The following is an 18,260-nucleotide window of genomic DNA, read 5'->3' on the forward strand; positions in this document are numbered from 1 at the left end:
GCCACAGAGAACTATTAAAGTAGAGGAACTGTGAAAACTATAATCCCTCACCTGTAGTATGGATTAGCGTAATCCATGCTACTATATTCTGCTGCATATGTATACCAGGTCTGCTAAGTGATATTCTTCTCTTCTAGAATTATAGGGGGGGGGGGCTTTGAATTTGGTCCCTTTGCATTGCTTCTGGTCAGTTTAAGGACAGGACCTAGAAGATCAAAGGGCCCCTAATGAAAAAGTGCCCAGTGGTAGCAGGAAATGGGGTTTCACCTTCTTCTGTGCAGAATCCAGAGCTGGGTTTTTAATCTCACACTGTTTCTCCAAGGAGCTCAGAGCAGCATACATAGTTCTCACTTCACTCATTTTGTTCACACAACAACCTTGAACTAGGTTAGGCTGAGAGAAAGAGAGAGCGTGCAACTGATTGAAGGTCCTGAAACAAACTTCATGAATGAAAGAGAATTTACCACAACCCCCCATTTCCTGTCTCCAGTGCATTGACCACTGTTTCACACAGCCTGTGAAATGTTTTAGATGGATACTGAGAGAGCATGGTTTGCCTAAGGCCACCTTGTATGAATATGGTGAGGTGAGAACTGGCTACCTTGCAAAAGACCATGAGATGCTATAGTTTTCTATTTAAACTCAAACATACCTAAGCACTTATCTTAGGCAAATGTGATTTGGGGCTGCATCAATAGAAGTATAGTGTACAGTATGCTAAGTAATGGTGTCACTTTGCTCTGATTAGATTTCACTTTGCTCTCATTAGATCTCAGTTTTGGGCAGTGCAGTTTAAGAAGTATGTTGACAAGCTGCAGTGAAGGACAATGAAGATGGTGAAGGGTCTGGAGGCAAAGTCCTATGAGGAAAGGTTGAGGAAAGTGGTCATGTTTAGGAGATGACTGAGAGGTGATATGATACCCATCTTCAAGTATTTGAAAGACTGTTGTATAGATAGAGGATAGAGAATTGTTTTCTGTGGTCTCAGAAGGTCAGACCAGAACCAATTTTTGTCTAAACATTAGGGTGGACTAGATGACTCTTGAGGTAGCTTCCAGCTTTATGTTTCCATGTTTTTAATATAACTTAGTGACCAGTCACAACAGAAATAACTGGCGCCCCTAAAAGCTTTACATAGAAATAGTCACTGACTTTTAATTCCTCTCTCTCCCTCTCTCTCTTCTTAGTAATTGTGGGGGGAGGGGGAATCCCCTGTGACCACAATCCATATGGCCTTCCCCTTTGTCATAGCTGCTTTTCAAGACCAAATAGCACATATGCTTAATCCTAGTCTAAAACTATTCTAATATCTTTTGAAAATAATAATTCCTTTGTTTTGTAAGCACTCACAGATATTGTCCATTAAGTTTTTGATCATAGTGGATGTACACCCAAATATAGCAACCACGTTTTCCACATTTTCATCCTTAGTCACTGAAAGAATAAAACCACTCAAAGGAATCATATGTATGTATTGATTAATAATGATAGATCAACACTGTTCTGAGTTTCTGCGGGGAAAGTATCAGTGCAGGTTTAGCATTGAAACATGAGAACATTTTTACTGGGAAAAGATTCTTCTGCATTTCAATGAATTCTGGATCTAGCAGAATACCTTAAAAAGATGAATGAGTGTACAAAACAGCTGCACAGTAGAGAAAGTGGTCCCTGATGTATTGGGTGACTCTCTGCAATGGCCCAATAATCAGATGACAGTTTCTCTAATTATAACCTAATCAGGTATCATGATCTTAGTTTGAGGGCAAGAATTTTGGGGACAGTGGGTTCTATCTAGTTCACAAAAGTTTATGCTAGAAAAAAAATCTTGCTCATCTTTAAAATACTACAACTTTTGTGTTTATTTTTGCTGCAGCAGACTAATGTAAGTATTTCTCTGGAATTATTACCAATTTTGGGATACTATGTAACAAGAAAATAATCAGAGACTGAGGACATAGAATTTGGACATAGAAATGTCTAAACAGGGCATATTTCCAAAGAAAACAGCTTCTCAAGATGTGTAAAAAGCAGTTAAAGAAAAAAACAATTCAATAAGCACAACTACTGCAAAATGCTAAAAATTTTATTAATTATTGTAACCTTTCTTCTTAAAAATCAAATAAAAACAGAATGATGAAGATAACCCTCAACCATGCATCAGCTGATGCTAGAAATACAGACACTAATTCAAAGGAAAATAGCCCAAGAAGTCTATTTTTCCAGGACAAATAAATAGTAGTGGTACAACATTCAAAAATAATCCATCTGAGAAAAGAATTATATTATATTAATGTTACTTATTATTTTGGCTTACAAACGTTTGACCCTTTGGCAAATGTATACATCTATATTAATTTTGTAAACAGTTACAAAAAAATCCAGAAGTCGTGATGATGTTATGTAAACAAAGATTCTTCTTCAGCAGCAGCACATGTCAAGGGGGTTTTCTTTTGTAAAAGAAAAATCTAGATAAAATCTTCTAGTGTTATAGCTAATCCCCCCTCCCCTCAAATTTTGAAAGACTGAAGTTTGTAGAAGGGATTTGAAAAGAAAGTGAAGGATAGGGAGAACAAATGAGAAAAGTGAGGGCTACATTTTGTAATAGTGTTGATCTGGAACAGACAGCATTGCCAAATGAATTTGGAATGGAATTGATGATGTACTACAAGATCTTCTGCTCCAAAATGATGAGTGGCCCCAGGTCAATTAGTGATCAAAACTCTTGTGCTTATGTTCATCCCAGAGGAAAAAAATGAAACCTGCATCCTATTTCACCATCCACCACCCTAATTTCCCCCAAATTTATCTATGGATGCACAATTCAGCATTACTGAAGCTTAGTAGCGTGCTTTTCACAAAAGAAAAGACATTTTACACACATGGAACCTGCTGAAAGTAGATTTGTAATAATTAGGGGGGAAATCAGTATGTTCAAGATGCTTCTTTGAATTCAGTTTAAAATAACAAGGGACGTGAACATCAATTTTTTGTTAATTCTTTGTCTTGCTCATTTGTTTTATTTCTGGATCTGTCCTTGTTGCTGCTCTTCCTGTTGTTGCTGCTCTTCCTGTTGTTGCTGCTCTTCCTGTTGCTGCTGCTGCTGCTGTGACTGTGTGGGGATGGGCTGGGGAGAACACTGGCTACTCAGACAATCACACTCCTCCACTTGGATGTAAGAGTAATCCACAATGGAGCCATCAGGGCATCTCAGGGCTACATGCTGCTTGCTGGTCTTGACTTCTTGACAGCACTTGCATGTGTGTTCCATTACGTTAGTCTCTGAGGAATATCTGAATAGTTACAAATAGTAAACAAAGAGAGGTTTAGCATAAATGGTGCAGGATCAAGACACGTCTGATATTAGGTGTCAAAAATGTCTTCATCTCTACAACAGTCAGGGTTGTGTAGGCTTGCCAATCCCCAGGTCCCAGCAGGGGTTCTTCTGCTTTCCCAGGCTCCTTCCTGCCCCCAGTCAGCTGGCCGGTGGGGGAAGCCCCGCCCCCAAAGCCATCATGTGACTTTCCCCTCCGAAGGCTCCAGTCTCCAATTGGACAGGCTTCCTCTTGGGTTGGGGTGTCTGTGTTACTTGGAAGAAGTTGGCTGCAACTCGTGAGTAGAGAGGCCAATCCCTCACTTCAGAGTCATCAGAAACGGGGGGGGGGGGGACGTCTGCTGAGCACTTCACTATTCCCTATGTGGAGATTTATTCTCATAGGGTATAATGGGGAATTGATCTGGAGGTTTCAGAGGCTCTGGGGGAGCTGTTCTTTGAGGTAGAGGCACCAGACTTTCAGTATAGTATCTAGTGCCTCTCCCCAAAGTACCCCCCAAGTTTCAAAATGATTGGACCAGAGGGTCCAATTCTATGAGCCCCAAAAGAAGGTGCCCCTATCCTTCATTATTTCCTATGGAAGGAAAACATTTAAAAAGGTGTTCTATCCCTTTAAATGTGATGCCCAGAACTCCCTTGGAGTTCAATTATGCTTGTCACACCCTTGTTCCTGGCTCCGCCCCCAATGTCTCCTGGCTCCACCCCCCAGATATTTCTTGAATTGGACTTGGCAACCCTAGGGTTGTGTGTATGCCACAGTTCCAGATGAGCACATGTGGGGCAGAATGTAGTGGTACTGGGCTCTCTCACCATTAATTTTCTTTTAAAGAAAGTTTCTAGCCTTTATAATTTTGAAAATATGTTTGAGTGTGTATGGGCAGTGCCTGCTGACATCTTGAGAAGGAGCTGAAATATTTTCAGCGGCTGAGGATAGGACTTTTGTGGCCCACACATAGCACCTTCTGTTCTCCATGGCTAGCAACATCATATATACTGGTGGAGTGCCGCCTGACATGTCTATGAACTTCTGGGATTCTGTTTTATGGCCTTAAATTACAGAAAAGGAGACAAAGGTTTTTGAAAGGATTTAAGAAGATGTTGGACAGACAAAAGTATGATTTTTTAGAACATAAGAGTCAAGCTAGAGTGCTCTTTGGAGTACCCTGCAACTCCATATTTTGTGAGCAAAAGTGCTAGAACCTGATTTTGAGTAAAAAACTATCACTTTAGAAGGATTTTAAATTCTTTATAAGTCTTCTGGGAATAGCATGCAACAACAGAGATGCAAAAAGATTTCCTAGTCATCTATTCCCTTCCCTCTTAACAAGGATTGACTTTTCTCAATCACCATAATACTTGCAAAGTCCACTCTTACAGATGCTAATTAGTTTGGCCATACTTGTGTAGCTTTCTAATTAGATGTACTTTTGATGTGTCATCCTGCACATTCCTAGATCTTGTTTTGTACAATATCTGTTGTTTGTAGCCTTGTGTCTCATTGAGAAAGGCAGACTATAAATAATGTAGATAAATAAATTCTTGCATCTGATTAAGCAAGTTATAATTCATGAAACCATATGATAGAGTATTTTTTATTACTCTCCAAAGTGCCAAAGTGGAGTACTACTGACAAAAATGGCTATCAAATCAATGTATCACAGGAGTCTAAAATTAACCACTTAACTTCCCCAACTCCAGTTTTAACACGAAATTCAAGGTAGTTCCTGAACTGTTTAAGTCAACCATTAGAAACAAGCAGGACTTAGAAGAGCACAAGAGATCGTTCACAAGGACAGTGAGCAGTCCTCTTTACTTACTTTGAGGAAGTACTACAGTTGCCTTCGCAGTATGTTAACTGAATAGGTGAAGAAGCTTCACAGCCATTGTGTCTAATTATTTTCGGAGTAGTGTGGGGTATGCAATTTCGTTGCTCTGAGAGAGAAAAAACACAACAGTATGATTATATGGTCGCATGGAGCTGAGGCAGCTAAAATGGTATGTGTTCATGCTAATATGGCAAGTGAAGGGGACTGATTGGTCCATTTTTTTAATTCATATCTAGATAAACTTCAGGTAAAGAAAAAAGAGCACACTCATTTCTGTTTTCTGTGTTCATCAGTGTAAGCTTCAGATACAAATGAGCCATACTCCTTGAGTGTAATGATGCATCATCTACTTTAATGCAATTGGTGAAAGACAGCATGTTCTGAAACTTGTGAGGATTGGGAGCAGACCTATTTGTATGCATACTGAGTTCTCTAGTCAGTCAGTCAAGATTTATTGTGGCATTGAGCCATTTACAGAAATATAAATACTGAGGTCTCTATTCACAATATTTGCTTCAGTCCTACTCTTTTTGGAATCCTACTCTTCCACTGTGCAGCTTAGTGCTAAAACAATACATACTAATTATAATACAAATTGAAGTAAAATTTTGAATACCACAAGGGTGATAATAGCAAAAAAAGAGACAGAAAAACAGCAACAAATGCCAAAGCAATTCGCTCATCAAATGCCTGTAGAAATAATTCAGTGTTCCGATGACTGAAATTAACAATATTATTGCAATAAGAATGTCTGAGAAATATGTTACATAGTTAGGTCATTATAAGATATACATATTTTTGTATTTATTTGGCATTACTTACCTTTATGAATACAGACTTTGCAGCAGCCATCCTCAGACAGTTTCACATCCTCCTTAAAGAATTTTTTAAAAAATGATTTGAGAATTGATTTACTGTTACCAAATCGATCACTTTTCTTGGCAAAAACATTTTCTTTATGCAAGTGAGAGACTCACACCTGAATAGGTACAATTTCTAATCAGAAATTAACAGGATCATTTTGTTGGTAATGGGTAAAATATCTATAATTATGCCACAGAAAGCGAGTGCAGCATTGTATGTTTTGGAGACTTCAGAATGGAAAGTAGGGACTTTTAGGGATGTCAGCCTCCAGGTGGGACCTGGGGATCCCCCAGAAAATGGATGCTTTGGAAGATGAACTCTATGACATTGTACCCCACTAAGGTCTTGTGTCCTCCCCAGCCCCCATCCCTAAATCTCCAGGAGTTTCCAGTCTGGATCTGGCAACCCAACCCCCCATCCTCTGCCAGTGGCAAGGGGGACCTGACAACCCTATCATATAGGCAGCAGAAGATAAAGAGTAGTTGGGCTCTTGGACCCAAAGACTACTGTATCTAAAATACATAACATGCCACCTATGAAGTTTGTGACTTAACAATAAATATATAACTATATCAAGCTAGATAAAAAGTTCAGTCAAACTTACAGGTAGACAGTCAGGAGTTAAGGCAGGACAGGTTCTCTTGACAGGCACAAGAACAAATGTGCCATCAATGACTTCACATTCATAGGAGGTACAGTTGTTTTCAGGACTATGCCAGCTCTTTCCAGGCTGAAAACAGTTACAGTTTTAATTATATTGGTATAAACTGACACAATTTTGAAGAGTTTTGATTATATCACCAACACAGTATAAAGCTTTGTGGAAAACTTTTCCAAAAATAACAAAGTTATTCAGTTTGCTGTGCAGCTTTTTTATTAAAAGGAGGGAAATGCTATTCTTTTGTCTGCATTGTTTTGACTGCTATAATATACTTTCTTGTCCCATTCAGCACATCCAAATTACAGTTATCCCACTGTAATAAAGTATGGATATCCTTTGCTTTTGCCATCAATATTAATTAGTGTGCATATTATACAGCAGAAGGACAGAACTAACCAATGCTCTGTTAAAATGGAGGCCCTTCTGCTTACTTTAGATTAATATATGTTGAGATAGGACTGTATGCATTTTATTTAAACTTTTTTGGTTTGTCCTTCTCCAAGTAAGAAGCCAAACTAACTCTCTACAATATCTTAAAAGATTTCTGTCCTAAATCACAAGTCTGGATAAGAGCAGAACATCCCATATTAGCATGTCAAAAGGCAACGCTTGAAAATACATGACATCTACATCATGTTTTTAACCTTCATATCTGGAATGGAATGGATATTCAGTCAGTGGAACAGTACTTCCTTGTCCTTAGGAGCTTACAGTCTTAAATCAACAATGAGGACAATGCCAGAGGATTAAAAAACATCACATATTAGTTACCTGAATAATGACATGGGTGGATTCTTCCTTCAGAATACAAGCTACTGGGGTGCATTCACCACAGCATTGTCCAGCTTTTTCCTTGTAAGCATATCCCTGCATTGGGAAGGATATAGATAGAAATGCATAAAATCAATTATGTCATTTAGTTTTTTGAGAAGATAAATAGGTGGGTGGACAGAAAGAGAGAGAGAGAGAGAGAGAAAACAATCAGGGGTCATTAAAAATCAGCATGAACTCACATCTGGACAACTTGTGTTGCATGCTTTTGATATACATTCCACTGTGTATGTATTGCTGTGTATCTCTTCTTCCAGAGAGCATTTGCATAGTTCACAGGGATCCCTTGGGACAACTGCTCCAGGCTGAAAGGGAGAAACAGAAATAAATTATTCTAACCACTCTCCTATGAATAGTTAGCGTAACTACATTTATTTAATCAACTTGGGGCTTTAGTGAGAAGATATCTGAAATTAAAATCAGAATTGCTAACAAAATTCCGTTGAAAGTATAATATAACATGGGTTTTAGGTATCCTTCTTGGTTAAAATGCCTGAGGAATTTTATGGAATCTTACAGAGTCAAATTTGGAGGTTCCTCCTCAAGCAGAGCATTGAAAGAATTTCAAATGCAACCAAAAGTGATGCAATCCTAAACAGTTACACCCTTCTAAGGCAAATGATGTAATTAGATTTAGAAAGCTATAACTCTGCTTTGGATGGAACTGTAAGACTATCATGATTTGGGGGAGGAATGGGGGATAGTCAAATATTTATTTACTTTTTATTTTGAAGCAAAAAGACAATATAAAGATCTTTTGTTTTGATTTTCAGTGTGTTTAAATTGACCAATGTAATGGTTAGTCACATTGATCTGCCAGTCATTATTGCAATTACATTATAAAGAGTACTCACTTGATAGAACACATTGCTGACAACACACCCTGGAATTTTCTCTGTGAGGCAAAAAAACATACATTTTTTATGTTCTCTTAAATCATCAGATTAGAATAATAAGGTACACAGCAGTAAAGTATTAATACAAATTGCCAGTCATTTTAAGAAATTGCATACGGCAACACAGTTTCAGAGGACAGCCATGTTGGTCTGCAGTAGAACAGCTCTATTCAAATCCAGGAGCACCTAAGAGACTAACAAAAATATCTAACTAGGGGAGTTTGACTCTCAAAAATTTATAACCTCAAAAATCTTGTTGGTCTCAAAACATCTGAATCTTCTAGCAAATCTCACATTAAAGAGACTGGGGTGGGAATTAGTTTAGTTAAAAATATTGGCTTATATCTTACCACTCCATCCAAAATTGTCAATGGTAGGCAGGCTAACATCAAATCTGGCATATATAACATGTGGAGTTTTTGCTGGTTGAATGCAAATCTAGGGTCCTTACAGGAGGAAGTAATGATTATCATATGGTTGAAGAGATTCTAAAGATACTTTCCTGGGAGTAAGCCCCTGTAATAGGGTTGCCATTCCCCAGTTAGGGACAGGGGATCACCTGGTTTGGAGGCTCTCCTCCCCACTTCAGGGTTATCAGAAAGCGGAAAGTGTGTGAGTTGAATGTCTGCTGGGCACTCTATTATACCCTATGGAGACTCATCTCCATAGGGTATAATGGATAATTGATCCATGGGTATCTGAGGCTCTTGGGGCCCCCTGTTTTTTGAGGTAGAGGCACCAAATTTTCAGCATAGCATCTGGTGCCTCTCAAAAAGTTTCAAAAAGATTGGACCAGGGGGCCCAATTCTAGGAGCCCCAAAAGAAGGTTCCCCCATCCTCCATTATTTTCAATGAAGGGAAGGCATTGAAATGGAGTGCAGTCCCTTTAAATGTGATGGCCAGAACTCCCTTTGGAGTTCAACTGTGCTTGTCACAACCTTGTTCCTGGCTCCATCCACAAAGTCTTCTGGCTCCACCCCCAAAGACCCTAGATATTTCCTGAGTCTGACCAGGCAACGCTACCCACTAACAACATTGAGCTTATTCCCAAGCGGAACTGTTTAAGATTACTTCCCAAATAGCTACTGAAAAAGAAGATGTGGACAGAGAGCTACCTCCTGGTGATTCTGGTGACTTTTCTACAAGGACAACTATTTATGGGGAACTGTTGTGCACAGAAACCACATGACAAGCTGGGCAGCTTCTTCAAGAGTAAGTTTACTTGCAAAGAAGCCAAATGTCCTGTCATGCTGAACAAAAGACCATGGAGCTTCTTCTCCAGTTAACCACTCAAGAGGATTGTGTGTGTGTTGGGTGGGGGGGAAGTTATAATTGCTGTGCATATATGAAAAAAGATTAATATCATTCCGTGAAATCCCACAGCTTTTCACCTATAGTTCCATACTTACCACAAGTGGCATTCATGCAGCAGTCTCCTGGCAGTTTTTCTTGTTTTAATTCATAACCTAGTGGACATCTATCAATGGATTTGGGGCAGTAAGTAGTATTGCATACTATATAAAATAAAGCAAAAAGGAGAGGAAAAATCAATAAAGAACATTCAATTCAGAACATCCTCACATTAAAAGAATCTGAAGAGAATTTCTCAGCTTTTCTGTAATAAAACACCTGTCTGAGACTGGTGTCCTTTAGAGAGGGAGGAACCACTGCTACAGCCACATCAAATAGTACTATTTTTCTGTGGACAGGAAACCACTACGCTATGTACTCTAAAGCATATGAGCTTAAACAGATGTAATTATTTGTCCTTTCCCAAAAAAAGACAAATGTTCCCATTTTGAAAAGTTTTGCTGAAAACTGCTCACAGTACATCTTTTGCTAAAGTCTTGGATTGTACTTACTGCATTTTTTATGAGGGCAGCATGGATCTTCTAGTGTTGTTACTGAAACAGGCACATAGCCTTCATCAATACAGGGCACTGGGGCAGGTGTTGCACATGTCTTTGGTTTACACTGCACTGTTAGGGAATATTTCTCACAAGTGCACTCCTGGCAGTTGCTGTTCCAAACTGAGCCAGGCTGTGGAGAAAAGTGAAAAATGTTAGTAGTTTGCACTTCCTTTTTCGTACATGCTTCTTTGGTAAACTTCAGAACAAGAGTGCTCATGAATTACCACCCCCCAGTGAGAAGTATGATCTTTAGACATTACAGCTCACACACTTATTTGCACGGCAGATAAGACATCTGGTTTGAAAGATCAAGTCACCCCCATTTCCTGATCCTCCTTCTCAAGATATACCTAGCAAAGCCCTTCTGCTCATGAGGACCACCGTTTTCTGAAGGTAAGTCTTGACTATGTTCATGCTTTCAGGATAAAAGCTGTCCAAAACATGATTCACTGTGAACCTATGTTAGATTTTAAAGACTATCTTATATGATGATGCTGCACCTAGTGACATGCACTTATCATTACTACAAGGGTAACCTTCTACTGCTCTGTGTAAGTTGCAGCAGTATTCAAATAGCTTCTCCTCAATGTAGTTTTGAAAGTACATATGTCTCCACAATACCTCAAGGCTATATGAGCCACAGGAGACTTATACCATCCTATCTATGTCATGCCAACATCATTCCATCTCTTCTGCTAGCTGTATGACAGTGGCTTTGTGGCTGATGGTAGTGGCACAGTGGCAGCAACCCTCACAATTGCATCAGTGACGGCTGTGCTAGATGGCTCAATATCACTAGCAAAACTCACCAGGTTGGGATTTGTCTTTCACTCATTATATCTTATATTAAGTGCTCATTTACTGATCAGTCCTATGCCTTGATTGCAAAGAAGTTATTCTATCACAAAAAAGTATTTTTTCCTCAAATAATAAGTTGCCTTTTGGTGATAAGGCAAAAATTTTAATGATATGGCTAAAACTTTGAAAATCACAATGGATAGAAATATAAGGTTTGTAGCTGTTGCTAGGCTATTCTCCATTTATTTTATTATTCTTAAAAGGGTAACATGACAAATATTATGAAATAAGCCCATAAGACTCAAGAGGTGGTGGTGGTGGTAATCCCATCACCTTCCACTTGCACACTGAGACCATGCATGGCTCCCCGCAACACACCCCATCACCAGGTGGGATGCTGCTTCCGTAGGCTTGCCAGCCCTCAGGTCCTAGCAAGGGATCTCCTAATTTCCCCTGCCTCCAGACAGCTTAAAAGAGTCTTGCAAATTGCTTGTGTTTTGGACTGTGTGTGCCTTTAAATTTCAACTGGAGGAAAGCTGCATGGGTGGGAAAGCAAGCAGGGCCAGGTGGCTCTTCCTGGTGAGTATGTGAACCATGTGAGAAAGGAAGAGAAGCCAGTACAGTCCCTCTGTTTATTTTTCATTGGTTTCAGTTGTTGTGGAGTTAACAGAACTTGATTATGAAATGGAGGAAAACGCCACCACCCCCCAGACTGCTCTGCTTTCATTTTCCTGTTAGTCTGAAGAAGTTGGTTGAAATACAGCAGATGGTTACATTCATCAACTCCCATGAGTAAATTGCCCCGTGAGATCACAAAAGTGTGTGCATGCTGTGTTTATTTTGGCTGCTTTGTGAGAATGTGTGCATGTGTATGTGTGTTTAGTGGAAGTGCAGCTGCTGGAGGTTGAGGAAATGAAAACTGTATTCAGGGGTACTGCACTGCTGTATTTTTATTTATTTTAGGGAATGGAAAAGTCTCGTCGCTCCATGCCCAAAGTCCCCAGGTATTTTCTGTGTTGGACCTGGTAACCCTATGCTCCAGGCCCCTGCAAATGTTTTCAGGCCTGGTGGTGGTGGTATCCAGGAGCCACTTCAGACCTGGAGCAGCTTCTGGATATCACTCCACTGCACCCAGACCTTGAATAGTTTCTTGGACTCCACTGTTACCATAGCTGAGCCTGGATTTGGTTGCTTGGATTCTGGCTCCCCAAATAATGACAATATGGCTAGGCTCCTACAGGACACAGGAACTCTGTATCTACAGCCAATATTATTGTTTGGGGGTGATTTAAGCCTGCACAATTTATTTTTTGCTTAATTTTAAAGATTTTTCTGCAACTGGGGAGAGATGAGAGAACACTTTGCAGAACTATCTGTTTACAGTCAGTGTAGCCTGATTCACAAAATTAGATATCAACAGATTAACATTTTATATTCTGTCTAAATTCCTCCAGTTGTTTTTGACACTCTTTAAAAATAAATTTGTCATGCAATTATCTGTGAAGGAAGATCGTATCCTGTGGCTACTTGGTTTTCAAATCTAAGCCTTTGGATTATTTAAGAATGACAAATGGTGTTTAAAAATACTCATGTAAAATGCTTGAAAAAAATTCAGCTCTAAACATGGTTTGAGCTTACTCATCTACATTTCTTAAGTATAATCATATTGATACTTACTGCTTTGGGCATCCCATCTGGTCCCACACAAGCTGAAAGAATTAAAAGGATGCAAATTTTGTGTTATTGCCATTAAAGAATTGTGGAGCTAATACAACTAGCTTAAAGAGCAGGCCTATGAAAGCTGTGTGAAATTGCTGTTTCCTGAGGAAGCTGGAAGCATTAGAAACTGAGCTATAAAAGGAAGCTTTGTAACTATGGAAATTAGTTTTGAAGGCTTCATGCTTTCATAATAACAGACGTTTATCCATCTAGAAAACCTCCAATCCATAGCCTTCTGGAAATTTGGGAAAGGTTGCCATAACCATAACCAGCAGTAGCTAGATGAGAGAACACTTTGTAGAGCACTCCTATGATGGAATGCCTGTTCTTTGAATGAAATCCTCTCTGCAAACACCAAAGACTTCTTGCATGTCATTTGTATAAACAGTACAAAAAACATTCTTCTTGAAAACTTCAAATGTTCCACTGCATTCTATAGCACTCTCCTTTATGAGAACAGAGAGCTGTGCAGCAGCTTATTTTATTGTCCTGTTTAGTAGGACAGTAACTGATATCAAATGCAATTTACCCTTACTTTGTGGAAGACTTGCTGTCTAAGATGAACTTCTAGTGTTGGTTACCGGAAATCATTTTCTCTTTGGGTTCCAAAGGTATACCTGCAAATTGCTGCAATCTAGATCACCTGGACATCTAGCCCTCTGCTACTGCCCTTCTAAGCAGAGTTGCCCTATCCCAAGTCCATTGGTATTCACTAATCAGACAGAGACAATGTGGAAGACCCAAAGCTACAATCTGGAGAGTCACTACCAGTCAGAATAAACAACGCTGCCCTTGAACGACCAATAGTCTGATTCAGTATAAAACAGCTTCATGTATTCCTGTGAATTCAAGGGGCTTAGAAGGGGGTAACTCTGCCTATGATTGCATGATTCGCTGACTGTACAAGGATCTTTCAGACCATACAATACTGCTGAGTTGTTATAGCCACTTCTGTCTTACATAAGAATACTTACAGCATTCACGAACACAGACATCGCTGTAGGTGTTAAAGAGCTTGGTTCCTGGAGGGCAGTAGCAACCTTCAGTTATACCTTCACCAGTATGCTGAACAGCTCTATAGAAAAGAAGCATGCATTAGAGTAGTTTTACATCCTTGCAACATGAATATCTAGTATGTGTTTCAGTTCTCTCCATTATAATCATGCATAAAGGAAGAGGGAGCCAGACTGTTTCAAAAAATGTTAGTAATTAACAAAGTTTAGAACAATTCCAGCAATCCAATAACTTTTAATGTAGTGGACACCTGATAATATTGTTAGAAAGTTATTCCTTATTTATTCCTAGCTCAGCCTTCTTTCAAGCAGAGCAGTGCACATTGCATATATCACATTTTATCCTCACAATATCTCTGTGATGTAATTAGACTGAAAGTGCATAATTGACCCTAGGTCTAACTATGCTTGATGGCTGTGCAGAAACTTGAACCCAAGCATCCTCAGAGCAAATCCATCCCATTAACTATACTGCAATGGTTATGTCAATAACAATCATAATAATAATAAACAACTTTCATATTCTTCCTTACTTTGTGTCACAGGTTGGAGGGTTGAGTTGGCCACATGGTTCATATACTTTTCCTTTAGGACAGGCAAATGCTGTAAATAATAAGAGAGACAGAGAAAGGTAAACATAAAGATGTATTTCCCTTACCTACAGGGCTGGGAGTCGGCAAGGTAGGCGGCCGCCTGGGGCACCATCTCACCACAGGGGGTGGGGGTGGGTGCCCCCTCCCCATACCTGATCATGCTGACACTTATGCTCTGAGTCATCCTTTCTTTGCTCCGAGCACGAATGCTTGGTCCACCCCTTGCCCAGCCCTCTCCCGCTTCAGAAGGAGTTGGGAAGAGGCCTCCTTCTCCTTTCTTGTAAAGAAAGGAGGAGGTGATCTTTTTCTGGCTCCCTTTGAAGTGGGAGAGGGCCGGGCACGGGATGGACCAAGCATTTGCACTTTGTGCACCCCCCGATGACATCACTTCCAGAGGTTTCTGCACACAAGTCCTTGGGGGGAGGGGGGCGCAGGTTCTGCCTTGGGCAGCAGAACCCCTAACGCTGGACCTGCTTACATATTACATTTACAGTGAGCTTTAGCATGACCAGTCCTTTGATTTTTGTCCCCTGTTCTGAAGTACTGATTAATTATAAGGGGAGAGAGGGTTTATTAATGTTCATTAGAAACATAAGAAGAGCTGTGCTGGACCAGACATAAGAAGAGCCCTGCTGGATCAAAAGAGTGGTTGATCTAGTCCAGCAAATTGTTTCACACCATGGCCAACTGGTTGCCCTGAATAGCCAGAAAGCAGGGCACAAAGGTCAAGTTCTGATGCTGCCTTCTAACAGTTGTATCCAGAGGTTTCTTGCTTCTGTTATATGGAGACTCTCTAACCCTGCTAAAGCTATCTACTCTCATGGCCATCATCCACTGGCATTGGATTTCACATTTTATTCACTCGTCAATTAAGTAAAGGTAGGTAAATAAAATGATCCCCATGGTGCAGAGTGGTAAGTTGCAGTACTGCAGTCCAAGCTCTGCTCACAACCTGAGTTCAATCCTGGCAGAAGCTGGGTTCAGGTAGCCTGCTCAAGGTTGACTCAGCCTTCCATCCTTCTAAGGTCAGTAAAATGAGTAGCCAGCTTGCTTGAGAGTAAAGCATAGATGACTGGGGAAGGCAATGGCAAACCACCCCATAAAAAGTCTGCCAAGAAAACATCATGATGTGATGTCACCCCATGGGGCGGTAACAATTCGGTGCTTGCACAGTGGACTACCTTTACCTTTTTAAAAAAGTAAATACATATTTATTTTTGTCTGCGCTGAACCACCCGTCAACTTTATTGAGTGCTCTCCATTTCTAGTATTATGGGGGAGGGATTTTATAATGGTTATCCACAATTATAAATATCTATGGTGCTTTAAACAGTATTTTTGCATGTGGGCTTTTTTCTGTGTGGGCTTTTTTCCTGTGAACATTTATGACTGTGGGTTTTTTCTGTGAGCTTTTTTTCCTGGAACCCACTTTTTAAGAATCAATATGGCATTTGCTACTTTCCAATTATTCAGTATTTGAATTCCTTCAGAACCCTTGGGTTTATGCCATCTGAACCTGGTAGGCTTATTATTTTTCTGTTTTCTGGTAGTCCAAAAGAACTTCCATCTCCTATCACTTCAATTTGATTCAATTTTTTCAACATCCTTTCCCAAAACAGGAGTTCTGGCATGGGTATGTTACCCACATTTTCCACAGTTAATACAGATTTTAATTAATTAAATCTCTCTGTTGTTAAATTTCCTCCCATGTTTCTTAAACAATCATTTTATTCCTTTTTCTCCCAAAGGCCCAACTGCCTTCCTAACCAGTTTCACGCTCCTGACATATTTGGGGGGAAAATACATATTGTTTGTCTTAATGTTTTCAGCAACCCAAAAATTCTTTTTGCTTATCTTATTGTCAACTATATTTGTTTTGCCAGACACATAAACAGATTTCCACCAGATTACAATGGAAGCTCTCCTTCCTACCATGTTATGCTAAATTGTTATCTTCAAATACACGTCGGTTTGTTTTTTATACAAAATTGATAATATTAAACTAAATAAATTATTTTATTATCAAGATTTCCATGACTGTATGATATGCGACCCTGACCTGGATAGCCCATGCTAGCCTTATCTCATCAGATCTTGGAAGCTAAGCAGTTAGCCCTGATCATTTCTTGGATGAAAGACCACCAAGGATACCAAGCTTGCAACACAGAGGCAGGCAATAACAAACCACTTCTGATGGACTCTTCCCTTGAAAACCCTATGAGCTCACGATAAGTTGGCTGCAACTTTAAAAAGATATGTGAAGAAACTACAGCACTGATTGAATGTATACTTACGGCAGGAACCATTGGTCTTTGTTCTCCAGTCAATACAGATGCCTTTAGAGGCACAAAGAGAAGCATATATCTCCAGCCCAGAACACTGCATAGAAGTATTGCCCATATAGCAAGCATCAAAGTTACAACCTTGGTAGAAAGGTGTTGGAGGTATCACATCATGGCACTTAGAGAAGATGCTGTAAAGGTACCAGAAATGTTGCATGTGAAAATGTGCTTTCAAACAGATGTTCTTCTTTTCCCCATACCCCTATTAAAACTTTCAACTAAAAATGCAGAATGTTTTCTTCTACTATATGATATCCTTGTCATTAAATTCTCTAAGCAGGAAAAAATGAATTAAGTTCATTTGCCATCTTACTCGCTCCAAATCATCTGGCAAAGAGGGCTTGGTTTACAAGTTGGTGGTGGAGTTGGTGTGGTTGCAACTGTTGGTTTTGGTTCCAAGCAGTACTGTTTCTTGTCATCGGGAACTCTCCAAGCAGGAGCCATGCGAGGACAATCGGTTATCACACCACTGGGTAAGCGGCAATCATCTTTTCTGTTATTTGTGCATGTGCCTGGGGGAAACAAGATAGAATCAAAATAGGTAGTGGGAAACATTACATCTATGACTACATTCAGGTTAAATGTAGAGATGCAATCAGTGACCTCCTAGAGCATTTGACAATTTTGTTTAGAGCTGTCTGAAGAAATATCAGGTGGCAAGGAGGTGAACTGGCAATGTCATGACTTCAAGCCATGGTAGGCCAGAAGCAAAAGCTATGCCTCTGCAACCTAATGGCGACCTGACAAGGTCAGGCCAAGGAAAAGGCCAGAGCAAATTGTGCAGACAATTCCTAAGGCTTCCCAGGCAACACTTGGGATTAGGGATATCAAGTCCAACTCAGGAAATATCTGGAGACTTTGAGGAAAGAGGAACAAGGTTGTGTGACAAGCACAACTGAACTCTGAAGGGAGTTCTGCCATCACATTTAAAAGGACCAAGCTCCTTTTAAATGCCTTCCCTCCATTGAAAATGGTGGAGGATAGAGGCACCTTCTTTTGGGGCTCATAGAATTGGACCCCCTGGTTCAATCCTTTTGAAACTTGGGGTGGAGTTTGAGGTGAGACACCAGATACAATGCTGAAAATTTGGTAGCTCTACTTTAAAAAAAAGCCCCCCGAGCCCCAAATGCTCACAGATCAATTCTCCATTATACCCTATGGGGACCAATCTCTATAGGGTATAATGGAGGGCCCAGCTGACATACCCCCCATTAACCCTGAAGTAGGGGAGGGCCTCCACAGCAGGGGATCTTCTGCCCCCCAACTGAAGATAGGCAATCCTACCTGGGATTGGCTGGTTCCACAAGAACCAAAAAAGGGAGAGGGACTTGCAAGAACTGTGAGGAGCTATTTAAGCTCCACCAGCCCAAAGATAAGAACAACAGCTTCACAGCCAGGGGCAGCACTGGCGTTTTTGCCACCCCAGGCCACCCGTATGGCTGTGCCCCACCATGGGGGGTCTGAGTGACACCACGC

The 18,260-nt window shown here is 40.2% G+C and overlaps 1 protein-coding gene across 1 annotated transcript in view; it reads right to left on the reverse strand.

The window, feature by feature from the left end:
* Positions 1 to 3,016: 3,016 nt before the first annotated feature.
* MUC5AC (mucin 5AC, oligomeric mucus/gel-forming) overlaps positions 3,017 to 18,260 on the reverse strand; it is a 71,154-nt gene continuing 55,910 nt past the window's right edge. Inside the window, exons 36-49 of the mRNA XM_060262396.1 lie at positions 17,098 to 17,296; positions 16,737 to 16,915; positions 14,383 to 14,452; positions 13,811 to 13,911; positions 12,795 to 12,826; positions 10,272 to 10,449; positions 9,819 to 9,923; positions 8,368 to 8,408; positions 7,696 to 7,818; positions 7,454 to 7,549; positions 6,626 to 6,751; positions 5,980 to 6,031; positions 5,149 to 5,263; positions 3,017 to 3,290 (exon numbers count right to left, since the gene is read on the reverse strand). Of these exons, the coding sequence (XP_060118379.1) occupies positions 3,017 to 3,290; positions 5,149 to 5,263; positions 5,980 to 6,031; positions 6,626 to 6,751; positions 7,454 to 7,549; positions 7,696 to 7,818; positions 8,368 to 8,408; positions 9,819 to 9,923; positions 10,272 to 10,449; positions 12,795 to 12,826; positions 13,811 to 13,911; positions 14,383 to 14,452; positions 16,737 to 16,915; positions 17,098 to 17,296 (1,691 nt within the window). The remainder of the gene's footprint in view (positions 3,291 to 5,148; positions 5,264 to 5,979; positions 6,032 to 6,625; positions 6,752 to 7,453; positions 7,550 to 7,695; positions 7,819 to 8,367; positions 8,409 to 9,818; positions 9,924 to 10,271; positions 10,450 to 12,794; positions 12,827 to 13,810; positions 13,912 to 14,382; positions 14,453 to 16,736; positions 16,916 to 17,097; positions 17,297 to 18,260) is intronic.

Source organism: Heteronotia binoei, chromosome 21 (genome assembly GCF_032191835.1).
Source record: "Heteronotia binoei isolate CCM8104 ecotype False Entrance Well chromosome 21, APGP_CSIRO_Hbin_v1, whole genome shotgun sequence".
Taxonomy (NCBI): Eukaryota; Metazoa; Chordata; class Lepidosauria; order Squamata; family Gekkonidae; genus Heteronotia; species Heteronotia binoei.